At 38.5% G+C, this 16,501-nt stretch overlaps 1 protein-coding gene across 1 annotated transcript; it reads left to right on the top strand.

The window, feature by feature from the left end:
* Positions 1 to 7,410: 7,410 nt before the first annotated feature.
* LOC143109305 (tudor domain-containing protein 15-like) lies at positions 7,411 to 16,468 on the top strand. Its single transcript, XM_076271958.1, has 3 exons — positions 7,411 to 7,439; positions 14,252 to 16,213; positions 16,450 to 16,468. The coding sequence occupies exons 1-3, from the start codon at positions 7,411 to 7,413 to the stop codon at positions 16,466 to 16,468; spliced, it is 2,010 nt and encodes a 669-aa protein (XP_076128073.1).
* The last annotated feature ends 33 nt before the right edge of the window (positions 16,469 to 16,501 follow it).

Here is a 16,501-nt window from a genome sequence, read left to right as displayed (position 1 = left end):
CTTGTTCAGGAGAAGACTGCAACCAGTGACGTGACCACTATGCGCGAGTATAAATGGTTTTGCCACTTTGTGACGTCACAACTGGTGCGCACAGTGACCAATGCGTCGAGTATAACAGTATAAGGGTACGTTCAGACTAAGCGTCTTTTTCGCAGCTGCCAGCGTCCATTTTACGTTATAATCGTATTAATTATAATTATTAATTATTTGTTTTCAAAAAAGTCGTCGGCTTCTTTTTAAACGCGACCGCAACCGTCTTTTTCTTCAGCTCAGAAGTTGAGAAATATTCAACTTCTAGCGGAAAAACGCGCATACATCATGCTGTCTTTTTTACAGCTGACCAATCACAAGCGGATAACCGAGACCTTTGGTTTCCCATGACAACAAGTAAAAAATGGAGAAGGTGACCGAGAACACCGGTCGAGAGACTTGTGTCTGAGCATAGGGAATTGTTTGACATGACTTCACACGTTTACCATAACATACCAAAAGCAATAGCCAACCCCAATTTTTCCTTCCATGATATTTTGTATTCACACGTAACGTTACTCACTTTGCCTATCGCAAAAAATGTTTCCGGCTGCTTTTTGGAACAAGAATGCTGGCAGATTTTTTTTTTCAAACTAAAAAAGTGGTCTGTATAACTTCTTTTGTCAGAAAAAGACGCTTAGTCTGAACGTACCCTAAGGCTTTTAGGCTTATCAGCTAGTTCAAAAGTTTGACTTCTTAATGAAGATATATAGGGGTCTTCATGTCTCGACTGATGTTGAAGTTGATGTTGCATATGAACAACTAGAAAATGTAATTTTGAGGTAATTTACAGTGCATGAAAATGCAAAACATGTATAAACATAAAATGCAAAATAAACTTTTATTTGGAAACAGTTTTAGGCAGAGGGAACAGTTGGCGGGAGTCATAGTAGATGACAACTGGCAGTTGAAATGGCTGAACAGTTAAATAGTTGAGTAGTTTAAATAGTTAAATTATTTAATAGTGAATTATTGTAGTGAGGACATTTATTTTGAAACAGTTATGGGCAGAGGAAATAGTTGAACAGGATCTGTAGTTTTATGAGTCAGATTGTATGTCTGAGACAGAGTATACAGGTGCTGGTCATATAATTAGAATATCATCAAAAAGTTGATTTATGTCAGTAATTCCATACAAAAGTGAAACTTGTATAATGTATAAATTCATTCCACACAGACTGATATATTTCAAGTGTTTATTTCTTTTAATTTTGATGATTATAACTGACAACTAATGAAAACCCCAAATTCAGTATCTCAGAAAATTAGAATATTGTGAAAAGGTTCAATATTGAAGACACCTGGTGCCACACTCTAATCAGCTAATTAACTCAAAACACCTGCAAAGAAAATTGAATGGCTGTTGATAGGCAGGTTGTTTAATGGATTTTGATAGATAGTTTAATGGGTGGATGAGTGAATGGTTTGAAGAGGATGAATGGATAGAAAGTTGGATGGAATGTGCCTTATATCTTTATAGAATGGAGAGACACAGAGAGAGTTGGCCTAGTTGAGCAGAAAGCAGTTGATACAGGTGCAATCAGTTTAACTGGCTCTTTGATGGGACCTAGTTGAGCAGCTGGTCGTTGATACAGGTGCAAATCAATTTAATTAGCCCATTGTGATGTCATAGTGCCAATGCAAAGTCTATTCATGGGTTTCATCTGGTCCCTTTACACAGGTGTATCAATCAAGCACCATGCAGTCTGCATTCATAATCATGGTGCTTGATTTTATACACCTGTGGAAAGGGACCTGATGAAACCCATGAATAGGGGAAAATAAGCTTGTTTTTTGTTAATATCTCAAAGTATAAAGTTTACAAAAGTGAAAAATACTTTGTTAATATCTCAAAGTATTAAGTTTACAAAAGTGAAAAATACATTGCTCAAGTGTCCTTTTCAAGACCTATGTTACAAAGTTTGAACAAAGTTTCTACTAGAGAGGGTTCAAGCGGAGCGAGAGGCACAAACGTTCGACAATTTCCGCGTTCGATTATTGCAAGGGAGGGGGGAAATCCCTCTTTATGCAGACCAGAGTAAGCCCTCGCTGCACTAATGTCAATGGAGAATAAATTGGCCATTATGTCTTTATGGATTTGTTGAGGGTTTTTTGGGAAATTTTGTCATAATCTAGTGTTTGGGATCATTTCAAGCCTAATAGTGTAATTTTTTAGTGTTTGGATTTGTTCACATGACTAATTCAATTATTCATATTAGAGCCCGACCGATTTATCGGCGGGCCGATATTATCGGCCGATATTAGGCATTTTCCAAACTATCGGTATCGGCATTTATAATGGCCGATAAATGAATATTTTAAAAATAAAATAAAAACGGACGAAACACCCTTCAACCATGTCATGAGTGTTGGCGTTGTATAGTTTGTCCACCAGAGGGCACTCTACACCGTCCCTGCTGGCAACACTCGTGTATAACGCGCCAGCGGCGCCACACATCCTGCAACCTGCTGATCCAGCCAGAGTCGGGCAGAGAGAACCAGTTATCCGCGAGTGAGATCATCAGTGAAGTGTGTTCATGGTGATTTGGTCACGAGACATACATTGCTTGAATAACAATTAAAAGAACATCCCCATCAATTCTCTTAACTCAAATAAGCATGACAAAATTCGTGAAAACAATGTCCAGTTTTGCTGCTGGTAAATAAGCTGAGAGTGAAGTGGAATTAGCTAGTAATTACGTTACGTTGTTACAGTGTAGTTGACTGTCCTTTTAACTTTTGACAATGTGACTGAAGATGTATTTCTTTAATAGCGTGACGGTTATAGCAGTGAGACGTATCATCTCTCCCCGGCCTGTTATTTTGAAAGCGTATGTTTTACAATTTGCAGTATGACGTTATCCATTGCTAAATTATGGCTCATCATAGACTAGCTAACCACAAAGCTAGCTAATGCCATGAATATCAGTGGAAGACCGCTAACGTTAACATTAATGAGCTTGGAAACCACAACGAACTTATTCTGCCTAAATAAAGTAATGATTACTGTATGTATAACTAGTATATCTGTAGTTACAGTCCCTGCATTGTAAAATGTAAGTTAGACATGCGAGGAGTGAACATTTAGACATAGAGAAAAAGTATCAAACGTAGCTTGTGCAAAACGTAGCTTGTGCATAAAAGTTAGCTTTTCTTTTACACGTGAAATCCAATGACGCCAAGTGTGCGTTTCAGACTGTCGTTCAGCCGCAGCATTAACAAGTTACATAATGGATTTAGATCACTAAATAGTAGGTTTTAGAAGGCAGGCAGCAACTGATGATTGAAAATGGTTTGATGTAGCTTGATGGAAATAATTTTGAAAGTGCAGGTAAAGGGATAAGCAAGCTGACATTGTAATTATAAGGTAGCTTATAAGGCAATAGTGTGTACTAATTATTACACACGCACACTCAAATATTTAGGAGTGACCTTTATCTTGTTTAATGATAATACAAATGATGATGATAGTAATAATGTCATCATTATTTTTTGTAATTATTAAGTCTTAGTTCAAAGTTATATTTATGAAGCTTACCAAGTCTTTTAATAATGGTAACTTTGATTTGGTTGTTGTTGTTGTTGTGTTTTTGTTCAAAAGACTAAGTTTCATATCTTAAGTTTCTATTTTTATACATTTTATTTATCAGAACTTTAATATATTTCGATGTTCCTTTGTTCCACTGTGACCATATTATTTTAAAATAAACAAGTTTGTTTTTAAAATGCATTATCATATTATTTTAGTCAATACTCATAAATAGCCTAACTACAAATAACTAATGTTAGGAAAATCTGTTAATGTTTTGTTGCGAGTTCCTGAAAAAAAAATATATATCAGCCGATATATCGGAATATCGGATTTTTAAATCAACAAATATTTGTATCGGTATCGGCCTTCAAAATCATTTATCGGTCGGGCTCTAATTCATATCATGTCCTAAAGAATGATTCATTGGTATCATACATGATTATAGACAATAATACTGTGAACGCAATTATGGTTATCTGTTCTGATTGCTTATTAAGAGAGAAAGTTTATTTAGTGACACTCCCACTTATGCAGACCGAAACTGTCCCGTTTTGCTCCCATAGTAACGAATTACGTTGCTCTATCTTGCTAGTAATCAAGGATCTTTGTTTCTACGTTAAACGGTTGACGCTGAATTAGATGCAGACATTTTGGTTAGGAGAAGAAGAAGAAGAAGACTTTGGATAACAGAACAGTGCATTTTCATTCACTGTAATAATATATATTCATAGAAGCAACAAGGTCGCCAAGACATCATACTTTTGTTTTCATGCTAACACGACATGTAGCCTAGCTGCCTGGTGAGGCTTACAAAGAAATGTACCGTCTAAAAATGTGATTCAAAATATTGGCCTGATGATTAGCTGTAAAGTTTGGGTGTTTAAGGTTGCCTTCACACTTGATCCGTTTAACTGGACCGAACCCGAGTGCAGTTACTCCCCCCTAGGCCTGCCCCAGCTGGTCACTGATCACATTACTTTTTTGTTTGTGCACCCGGGTCCATTTGTATCATAAATACAAGCTTCTTTATGAATATTGCTTGGCGATGCCACTGTTTATTTTCTTGTTTTGGAACGGATAGCATTCACACCTAAGTATTGATAGCATATTTTTACTACCATATTGCTCTTAAGACTCAGTCAGGACGATGGAATATCAGGATCCAGGCTTTTATTCTTTTCAATGAGGGGCCAGTGTCCCTCAAGGGAGAGGTTCAAGCTTGTGTTAGTGTTGTCACGATACCAAAATTATGACTTCGATACGATACCTGACATAAATATCACGATGCTCGATACTGAAACGATACTACGGCGAAATCCTAAGATATCTGGAAAAGAAAGGAATCATACCTCCTCCAAGTGTATAGAGTAATTTGTGTTGAATTCGGTGTACTTTTGTAGTGTGCAGGTCAATTCTGGGTTCTAAACTTCCTATATAATTATTATTTTTTATAGTCAGTAAAATAGTAGGCCTACTTTGTGTGATTAAGTCCTTTATTGTTTGTTATAGTTCATTTAGCTGTTTTGGCAATAAAGTAGCTTTAAATAGCTAAACTAGGCTAGATCAAGGTCAGTGTTGAAATTACTGCGTGCAAATCACTGAATGCTATGCAGAGAGGCCTAATCTTTAGGTCATCTGATGTACAGTATAGGCTACCCTAGGCCTTCCCGTGTTCATGGGATTTCTTTGACAGTTGCAAAGGGGAAAATGTGAGGATAGTCTTCTTTGCGCCCAGTGTACAAGTGCGACGTTCCAACCACTCAGGTCTTCGTCAGATAGGCCTACACCATTACCTGTTCCAATATATCTGTGTGCATTCCTACATTACGTCTATTTCTTTGATAACATGATTTGCTACCACGTAACAATAAGCCGCTATTATTATTAGGACCCAACACGCTTTGGTGGTATTATATGCTGTGGGCTTTAATTAGCGCATTTCGGGTAGCCTATATCTGGGCAATGATTATTGAACAAATTGCAGTCTACATGCCATGACAAATATTACCAGTAGTACTGACCGAACATGAAATAGATTGTTTACAAGTTATGGTAATGTTATTCTGGCGTGAACATTGCGCTTTCATCTCATTAGCACCTATGATTACAGCTCGTTATGTCTCGTCAAAATGATTACAGCTCGTTATGTCTCGTCAAAATGCATTGATGAAGGAAGGTTCGCTTTTTCCCAGAGAACCATACTCGTTTCACTTAGGCTAGACTAAAACAGAAGAGAAGAACTTGGCACTAACCATGTAGTCGTGTTTTCTATAGCATATTCGTTAACCTGTCGTTCTTTGAACTCTTTAAAAATGTTGGGATATGTATGCGAGGTGTTTAGCCGTGTTCCATGCGTAGCCTACTGCTTTTAAATTACTTTGAAACATATTTTACAAACGGGCCTCTTTGTACCTGATGGCTTGCCTTCATTATTCGCGATGTATCCGAAATAGTTCCAGATTTCACCTTTTGTTTTATCCACAAGGCCGAGGACAGTCGGCAAAGAACTATGTTGACGTTGCCTGCGCACTCACTCAGAGCTGCCTGCTTGACACGCCCACTTGCCTAGATTCGTGCAAGGAGCAGTGAGAGCAGCAGTTCACACAGACACAGAACGTTATTATTTTAATAAAGTATCGATTCTGAAAACGTCGGACATCGTATCGTTTTTTGCATAGTATCGATACACCGTGCAACACTAGCTTGTGTCACCCCATCATGGGTTTCACCAGTAATCTCTAACTATACAGAAACAAGTCTACCATATTTAAGTTACACACAAAGAGAAGGAGTGACCTACTATGAATATGCAATGTAAAGGTGTGGTGGAAGGGGATGTGGCCTTTTGGTGCCATCAAGTCTGGTCAGCTTGTATTGTCTTTTAATTAAAAACTACCCCCTTTCCTGGGAAGTTCTTCAGAGGCCTGACCCCTCACTGTTTCTACAAACATTAACATTTCACACCTGGTGAAAGGCAAAGGGCCAAAGGGACAGGCTTTTATTGAATTTAAGGATAAACAAAGGATACTCTGAATATACAGACCAAAGACACAAGAGATACATACACATGTATACAAAAATCACAAATGACCATAAGAAGTACACAGTATGTACCTTTACAGAAATGATTCTGATTCACAACACTGTCAGTATTCAAATCTCACCAGTGTTCTAGCGAACCGTACCTCAGACCACTGTTTTCTGGTGGACTGAGGTTCGGCCTCGGGTCTGCACCCAAGTTCAGTAGACTGTGTTCATATAATTAAAATTAACTGTATCAACTGTCCAAACGAACTCTGGTTTGAATGTGCCCTTAATTAACATCTACAGTGGTCTATTCTAAGTTTGTGGGGCAAATAAACAACAATTTATGTTCTTGTAAACACCAATATTTGTCTAGAAAACTTATAATCATATAAATATTTTTATGTTATGCCCGTAGCCTCTGCCATCTTGGTCAGACTTTTTTTGTAATGTCACATACCAAACACACAACCACTGAACTGATTGGTTCTCCAATTTGGTTTTCATTTGCATAAAGTTAAGGATTCCCCAACACTGTTTCGCTTTCCTTAGTGAACTCTCTCTCTCTCTCATTTTGGCCAATCAGAGCAAATTTCACACAAATTCCTGAAAAACCTGAATGAAAGTGAAGCAAAATATGCTACAGTGGAAACCTACCGTTAGTGTGACTGCACTTGAATTAAATATTTTAAAAGATTTTGCATATGACAATCATGAAAGAATTATTTTTGACATGCCTTTACTAGTTTGTCCAATACTGTTTGGAGTATTACCATAACAGAGAATGTTTGTTACTTTTTCCAGAAACGTACGGCTTCTCTACCATGTTCTCTGTTCCTTCTCCAGACAAAAGGTAAAAACTGTTTTATGTTGAACTAGGCTAGCAACCACTGTGAAATTAGGGTGAAGGTTTTATAACAATATGGTGAATATACACTACTAGTCTAAAGTTTTGGAACTCATTTATGGGTCTTTTTCATAATATTTTTATAGTGTAGATCACAACTGAAAACTCAACGATGAAATTACACACTTGGGAGTTATAGAGAAAATAAAAAATTGTACAGAAAGCTAGGCTAAATGTTCTATATTTAAGGTTCTTCAAACCAGCCTGGTGTAACATTTCGGAACACCTACTCTTGTGGATCTTTCTTTTACTTACTATTTTTACATTGCAGAACAAAATGAAAAATTCAGCGTTTCTCTAACTACTGGTACGCTTAGTCGAACTAGATGTACCGCATGGCGGTACAAAATATGACTGACTGTGTTGTGTGTGTGCTTGCCTGTGCGTGTGTCTAATTGTGTGCATGCGTGTGTGTGTATGTCAATTTGTCTCCATCTCCTAGAGAGCCTGACCAATATGGGATTTTGAAAGCTGATAACTCACCGATTTTGATATTTGAGTTATTCAAAAACTGATAAATCGGCTACTAGTCAATTTTAATACTAATTTTAACATGTAGAAATGTTCTCCCATAACAAGGTTCTAATCAATGTGGGGCATTATGTATTTGAATTAGAGATGCACCGATAGATCGGCTGGTGACCGGAATTGGCCGATTTTCACGTGATCGGCCATGACCGGCGACCGGCCGGTCAGTCTGAGACATGCCGATTTTATGCCGGTCAAATGCACTCGCCTGCTGCAATTGTAACACCCAGCTGAGTTTGCAAAGTTTGAAGAAGCTAGCAACCAGGCCAACACTCAGGGCTGGACTCAGGGCTACACAGAAAGCGCTAATAGGCTATTGAGTTTTTCTATGCAGCGAACTCTGTGCTTTGCCATATTGCGTGGAATTTATTAAGCTGTCACTTCATAGGCCACGTAAACATCGCTCATCACCGCCCATCCCTGCCGCTAATTGCGTGCCCACAGCTGAACCACAAGCGCAGCTGAACGGAGATAACCGATTGCGACATTAAAAAGAATCAAAGTTTAGCGATCATAAGCTACATGATAATAAGATGTCAACAAGCAGCGACATACAGTAGCCCTAGTACTTCTACTCCACTTAAAAAAAAATACTATAACTATACTGCACGTAGACTAGGGCTATGCATAGCAGATTGAGAAGTGGATGTCGTGAAAGTGAACAAACGATAGCCTATTAGAAAGGCAAACAAAAGTTAAAGTAGCCTACAATGAAGAAAACTGATGCTCTGAATACTGAATCAGCTGTCTCTGAAAGTTTCTATAGCCTAATTGATGCATTTAACCGGAATTTGGATTTCGCAAAACAGACGTGCGCTGTTTTCATATAGGACCTATGGTGGAGCAGAGCACCTAATCGCTATTAGCACTTCTCCTCCCGTTTTTGCGTGATAGCCTACTCCCACTTTTCCCTCGCCCTCCCATAAATTCATCAATGTATATGAAAATATGTTCCATGGTAGCATGTTCAAATGTATCATGAAAATTTTTCTTTATATCTTTAGTTGGATATTGGATGTGAGAAGAAAAAAATGGATGTTCCATAACAGTGCATTTATATTAGTAGTCTGTGAAATGAATGTCCCACACTGTAGTTGGCATTATAGCATATGGCATTATAATTACACTGGCATTATAGTTTGATACTGCAGCTAGAGTTGCCAACCCTTCTGTAAAATACGGAATTGTCCCGTATTTGAAAGGAAAAAGATGTGTTCCGTATTGAACTGATACGGAACACATTTTGTTCCTAATTATTGAGAATCAACTTGTGCAAATCCATGACAAATCACCGGAATGCCGCTCAGCCCATCAAAATTGAGCTGAGCCTATTATAATGGTGGAAACCTTTCCCTGTTTGTACATCAAAAAATGTGTGTGTCTTATTATTGTGTGATTTGGGTTTTACAGTACTTTCCAATCTTATGTAATGTGAGACATAAGAAGTGACATTCTGATCATGTCTGGTGGAATGGCTCCTTCATAGTTCATGTCTGGCCTGCGAAGGGTCGGTGCTTTCCCTTCTGGGCCATACGTGGTCTACTTCCCTTTTCCTTGGTCATATATGGTTATGGTCCTTTACCTTTCCTGTTGATTCACACCTTTAACTCCTCTGTTTTAACATGTAGTCTGTTTATAACTCCCCTACTTTAACATTTAGTCTGTCTCATTCTTCGCCCCCTTTCTGACAGTTCAGCTTACAATAAATGTCACACCTTTCCATACCTATTAATAAATGCAGTAGTCCTGAGACTTATAAAATGTATAGAAATATATATATATATATATATATATATATATATATATATATATATATATATATATATTTTTATATATATATATATTTCCAAACAAGGAAAAAACACCACAAATGTAGTATATTCATAGCGATTCGTAGTGTATTCATAGTATTGTAGCATTCATTTGACAGAATTTAGTAAACGGGCCCACAATTTTGTAAAATATTGTACAATTTAGTAAAACAATACATCATACATAATTTTGTAATATACGTCTTGCAATACACACACACACACACCGCATAGCTTATATCAATACCCCCCCCGCCCCCAGTAACTGAACTGGATGCCAGTGTACTGAAGTCTGAACCCTCCCCCCCCCCGGTTCCTTATTTTCATATCAGAAAGTTAGCAACCCAAACTGCAGCTGAAGTTAGACTTGAAGAAGAATCTGTCTAATCACCGGTTCCATTTTTTTGAAACAGCCATTTCATTATTGGTAAGTTGATTACATTTCTATATTAACATGTTATATTAAAGAAAAGATATAAAAATAACTATTTGTGAGTGCTGTAAAATGGTTAGAAGAAATGAAATTGGAATTGGCTAAAATCTGTATCGGCAAGTGAAACTCTATGAAAAATCGGAAATCGTTTGTCTGTAGCTGTGGCATTCTGAAACGTCCTTAAATTCGGGACTAGGGTTGGGCACCGAAACACGGTTCTAATATGGCACCGGTGCCGACACAAACGGTAGTAACTGCATCGAATAACAACGTGGATTTCGGTGCCTCATTTCGGTGCTTAAATAGTGTTATTAATTTATTTATTATTAATTTATTATTAGCGTTTTTAATTTATATTTTTTATAGGAGGCATGACTGCATGTCATGCGCCATCTCTAACGTCTCGCTCTGATAGTAACACATCCAGATACAGTTAGCTGACATATGATAAACACTGGATGTATAAACCAGAGGGGTGCACCACACAGGCGAGTGGACAGTGTTTGACAGCTTGCGTGAGCCCAAGTAGCTTACTTTAAAGCGATATCGCAAGATCCTGTCAAAATCTAGCAGTGGGCCTAACTACACACAAGCAAAAGGCTATGAAACAACATCAACAGTAGGCTAGCCTATACGTTACAAAATATCCTTGCTAATGCGCTGACATTTGCTGACATTTATTTGAAATGTTATCAGCAAAGTTGTAAGGTGAAAACTTTATTTCACGGTGTGTTAAACAACATAATGGCATGATATTAATCTTTCATGAGCATGAGGCCCATAGCATCACAATGAATATGAAGATCATGTTAAAAGTTAGCTGGCAAAAACATAAATATGTAGGTTACATACCTGATGTCACTGAGCTGTCAAAGAGGCTACGAAACCATCTCCGTACGTTATCGCTAATTAAACTCAGCTGACTGGTGTTAGCGCATAACCATAGTTGCTGTTAAAATGCCTACTAGCCTAGCGCTGGGAATCTAAACACTTCAACACCGACATGTAGACTAACATGTTCAAAACTACTGCGTGTTATGGGTTAAGACGTGACTATTTCTTGAAGCATTTGGGAACACACTGAATTAACTGGAAAGTAGAGTCCCTGTTAGATTAGCTTGCTTGCGCCGTTGTCCATGACCTGGCAGTTTTATGGCAAGCGGTTTTAACATTTAACGTTATGGCAAACCGCCTACACTGGGTAAACTTGAAAGCAGAGCTTACTATTGTGTGTGCATGCATGGCAAGCTGTTTTAACATTTAAATGTATTATTAATGAGATATTGATAGTAAATTGAATATAACAGTTCAATTTCATGTTCAAATTTGTCTTATCAATAAAAAAAAAAAGCAATTCATGCTTTAGACCATTTTAATTTAAAACATTTTAAAAACAAAGTACCGGTTCAGGCACCGTTTCGGCACCGGCACCGTTTTAAAAGTATCGATTTAGCACCGGTATCGGATAAAACCCAAACGATACCCAACCCTATTCGGGACCATTAGCATATCGCTCGTTTTAATTTGGGACCTTGCAGTTGGAATTGTAGTTTGTTTATTCAAAGTCTCAAGTCCAAAATAGGCTGGGCTATTCCAATTGTAAGTTTATTCCACATAATCTTTTCATTGTTTTGAACAGACACTGCATGCCCATGTTTGTTGACGTGTTGTTGCAAAATTCGCGGAATCATTTTATGCAAGCAAACTGCATACTTAATTGTTGATGTCTGACATGATAATCATCCAAACATCTTGCATTTTGACCCGTGATGATTCAGTGCTGCCAAAACTCCCCTACCCTCTCAGTCTCTGGTCTCACCCTGGTCTTGCACTGTGCTGTATAAGAGGGGTAGTAGAGCGGAGAAAGCCAATGTGTGCTACTTTTACTGATATATTTAATAGAGATGCACCGATTGCAATTTTTTGGGCCGATTCAGATTTTTCACAGAGTTTAACCTGCTGATACCGATTTTAGCCGATTCAGATTTAATTTCTTCTAACCATTTTCTATCTTTTCTTTATGTTAATATAGAAATGTAATTTATCAATAATTAAATGGCTGTTAAAAAAAATGGAACTGGTGAGCAGACAGATTCTTCTTCAAGTCTAACTTCAGCTGCAGTATCAAACTATAATGCTTCCCAGTGTGGGACATTCATTTCACACACTACTAATATTAATGCACTATTATGGAACACCCATTTTCTCACATCCAATATTCAACTAAAAATACAAAAACAATTTTCATGATACATTTGAACATGCTATCATGGAACATATTTTCATATGCATTGATGCATTTATGGGAGGGCGAGGGAGTAGGCTATCATGTAAACACAAGGGAGGAGAAGTGCTAATAGCGATTAGGTATTCCACCATATATGAAAACAGTGCACGTCTGTTTTGCGGTGAAAAACTTAAACTTAAATCCAAAATTCCGGTTAAATGCATCAATTAGGCTATAGAAACATTCAGAGACCGCTGATTCAGTATTCAGAGCGTCAGTTTTCTACATTGTAGGCTACTATGTCAAAAGCAACTTTAACTTTTGTTTGCCTTTCTAATAGGCTACGTTTGTTCACTTTCACAACATCCACTTCTCAATCTGCTAGACTAGGCCTAGTCTACGTACAGTAAATAGTTTGAGTATTTTTTAAGTAGAGTACTACTAGGGCAACTGTATGTCGCTGCTTGTTGACATCTTATTATCATGTAGCCTATGATCGCTAAACTTTGATTCTTTTTAATGTCGCAATCGGTTATCTCCGTTCAGCTGCGCTAGTGGTTCAGCCGTGGGCACGCAATTAGCAGCAGGATCGGGCAGTGATGAGCGATGTTTACGTAGCCTAATGAAGTGACAGCTTAGTAAATTCCACGCAATATGGCAAAGCACAGTGTTCGCTGCATAGAAAAACTCAGTAGCCTATTAGCGCTTTCTTTGTAGGCCTACATCCAGCCCTGAGTGTTGGCTTGGTTGCTAGCTTCTTCAAACTTTGCAAACTCAGCTGGGTGTTGTTACAATTGCGGTGCGCAAGTGCATTTGACCGGCATAAAATCGGCATGTCTCAGACTGACTGGCCGGTCGCTGGTCATGGCCGATCACGTGAAAATAGGCCAATTCCGGTCACCAGCCGATCAATTGGTGCATCTCTAATATTTAACAATGCATGCATTAGGCCTACTAAATAAAAACAACCTCAAACTTGGCACTGCACGTAGTCTAGTGAGTGTTTGGGAATGAAAGCTCACATTTATTTCGTGTAGACTTTTTGTGGTCTTAATGCAACATTTTACAAAGCAGCTGACATGGCCACCAAGGACTGTAAGCGAGTGAACAACAGAAATATATTATCACATTCTGTTTTTATTTGCATTTTACACAACATCCCAACTTTTTCTGATTTGGGGTTGTACATGTTATTTTTAACACTCAAAATGAAATGCAAGTCAGCACAATGTATTTTGTAAGCAGTTTATTTAGCCTAACTTCAATGTCTACCACCATGCTAACTTCACTGTTAAGTGGCGTGACTGATCTGGCTTGTGATGTAAAATGACCTGTACCTCATGCATTGATTTGCATACTGTTTTAATTGAAATAGCCAGACATACAATAGAAGACAGAAGTAAAGCTTGATCCTGTAAACAGAAATGGAGAAGAGACTGAGTTTTTTTTTTAATTATATGGCTTGTTAGATGGTGTAAACATTGAATGCTACCTGCCATGGAAAACATTTTCTCGCCAAATATAAAATCTACCCGCTTGGCGGATGTTAATTTTATATCCTGCACGCAACCAATGATTGCTGTAGTTCCAGACCAGACCACCTTACCTTGCCCTGGTTTGCTGTGATGGTTTATATTTTACTGATTAGACTGAATCAATACACTACAAGGATATTATACAAGGCTGACTTTGTGATGTATTTATTTAACAAAAAGCAGGAAGAACTAAATGTGAAATATTTTGTTATTTGTCATTCTAGGTCACAGGACAGTCCTGAGGTTACTGCTCCAAGTGCTGAATGGTCTGTGGAAATCAAATTAACACATGTTGACTGCAACCCCGCAGACATTTTGGTGCACTTTCAGGGTCAGTATGTGTCAACTTGTGAGTTAGACTACAACATACTGAGAGTAGAGATTCAGAATGCAGAGAAAGTCAGGGGGCCTGTGGATGTGGGAAGACTTTGTTTGGTGGAGGATGACCTTACTGGTCGTTGGTACAGAGGAAGAGTTCAAAACAAGCAAAAAGATCTCTTTGATGTTTTTCTCATTGATCATGGAAATGTTCTGTCAGTAAGTGACAACCATTTGGCCTGTGCCTCAGAGGAGTTACTCATGCTACCCCCTAAGATTGTCTGTGGGTTTTTTGCCAATGTGTTACCAGTGGGTGAATGTTGGACACCACAGACCGGAAAGTATTTCTCCTCATTGATGGGCAGTTTCATAAATGGTTACATCCATGCCCTACTGCCGCACAAGGTCCTCATACTCGAATCACCTACTATCACTAATGATTTATCCAAACTTAACTTCGGGAGATCTGTTGATACAGGCACTTTTCTGTTGTTTGTGGAAATGCTGACTGAAGTTCCAATTAGACCAGACTGTGAACAAATCCCTGATCTGTTGATCAAGAATCAAATAGGACAAGGACTATCTTTCAAACCTCCATGTGTTCAGGGTGTTGAGAACATTCTCTCATGTTGTGGTCCCAAGCAGACAGTTGGAGAAATGGTAAAGGTGCGACTAAGTGCAGCAGTTAACCCTAGTGCATTTTACTGCCAGATGATCTGTGTGGAAGAAGAACTGAAGTTGATGTCTGAGAAATTGGCACTCTTGTGTGACTCAAAGACTGAAAACATCAGGGATGCACCAGAGGGAAACCTAGGTCTGCTCTGTGCTGTTAAAGGCAAAGATGAAAAATGGCACAGAGGCTATGTGCAGTTTCTGCCAGTAAATTCACAAGTTAGAGTTCTGTTTGTTGACTATGGATACTGTGAGTTGATTAAGGTCAAAAATATCTGTCCACTTCCTTCTGATTTCCTGATGAAACCAATCATGGCTTTCCCATGTGCATTGTCCAGTGTCACTCAGGAAAATGAGGATTTGAAGAAAGAACAGCGTGATTTGCTCATGAAGGGACTTCTTGGCAGTGCTTTGAGTGTCAAAATCAATGACTTTGACAAGGAACACAATTTCTATCATGTGACACTGTGCAGTGTTGACCCAGAGGTCAAAACAGAGGTAACGCCTGACATTGTTGCACAGACAAGTAAAGTGCATGATCACAACATGACCATTCCTTTACGGTGCACAAATGAGACACGGATCATACCAAGCAATATCCCAAAGGAAGACTTTGAAGTAGGTGCAGTGTTTGAAGGTTATGTGGAACATGTTCTCAGCCCTGGCAACTTCTGGATAAGAACTGCAAAGCGAAATCAAGACTTTGAACACTTGATGAACACATTGGCTGATTACATTAGTACATTACAACAGGAAGAGGACCTTCTTGAAAATCCAGTGCCTGGCACACTTTGCTTAGCAATGTATGAGAAGGATCTACACTATTACCGTGCCATAGTCACTGACATTCTGGAAAATGGAGCTGAAGTATTTTTTGCAGACTTTGGCAATACTGAAAAGGTGCCAAGTTGGCTTATTAAAAAACTGCCTGAGAGTTTCACCACTGAACCGGAATTTGTTTTGAGCTGTGCTTTGGCTCATGTCCTTCCAGTGGAAGATGTTTGGACTGAAACTGCAACAAAATACTTCAGGCGTACAGTGTCAAACAAAGCCCTTGAAATACACATAATCCACAAAACAAATGATCGATATCTTGTGGACCTGCATGAGATCGGCACACTTAACAAGGAGAGCCTGGGACTCCGCATGACAAACGAAAATATAGCACTGTATTGGAAATACACACCAACAACTGTGTACTCTGCTTCTGTGGGAGAAGATTCGAAAAAGTGTAAGACAAAAGCCCTGAAGCCAAAAGCTTTGAATAAAAAAATCAAAGAAAGAACACAGGAAAAAGTCACAGAGAAACAATGCACAATTAAGGAAAAGGCAGAGAATCAAAAGCCTGGCATACCAAACAAATTGAAGATGCAGAGATTCAAGCCTGGAGAGGAATTAACTGTGCGGTGCTGTAACCTTGCTTCCCCTTCAGATTTTTGGTGCCAGCGTGAGAGCCAGATTAGCAATTTGACCAAACTGATGGA

This window comes from Alosa pseudoharengus, unplaced genomic scaffold (assembly GCF_046254945.1).
Source record: "Alosa pseudoharengus isolate Yale_2024_CS ecotype anadromous, Long Island Sound unplaced genomic scaffold, YU_APseudo_1.1 YU_APseudo_1.1_scf_7, whole genome shotgun sequence".
NCBI lineage: Eukaryota > Metazoa > Chordata > Actinopteri > Clupeiformes > Clupeidae > Alosa > Alosa pseudoharengus.
Note: the sequence above shows the minus strand (reverse complement) of the source record. Positions and strands in the feature narration are given on the sequence as shown.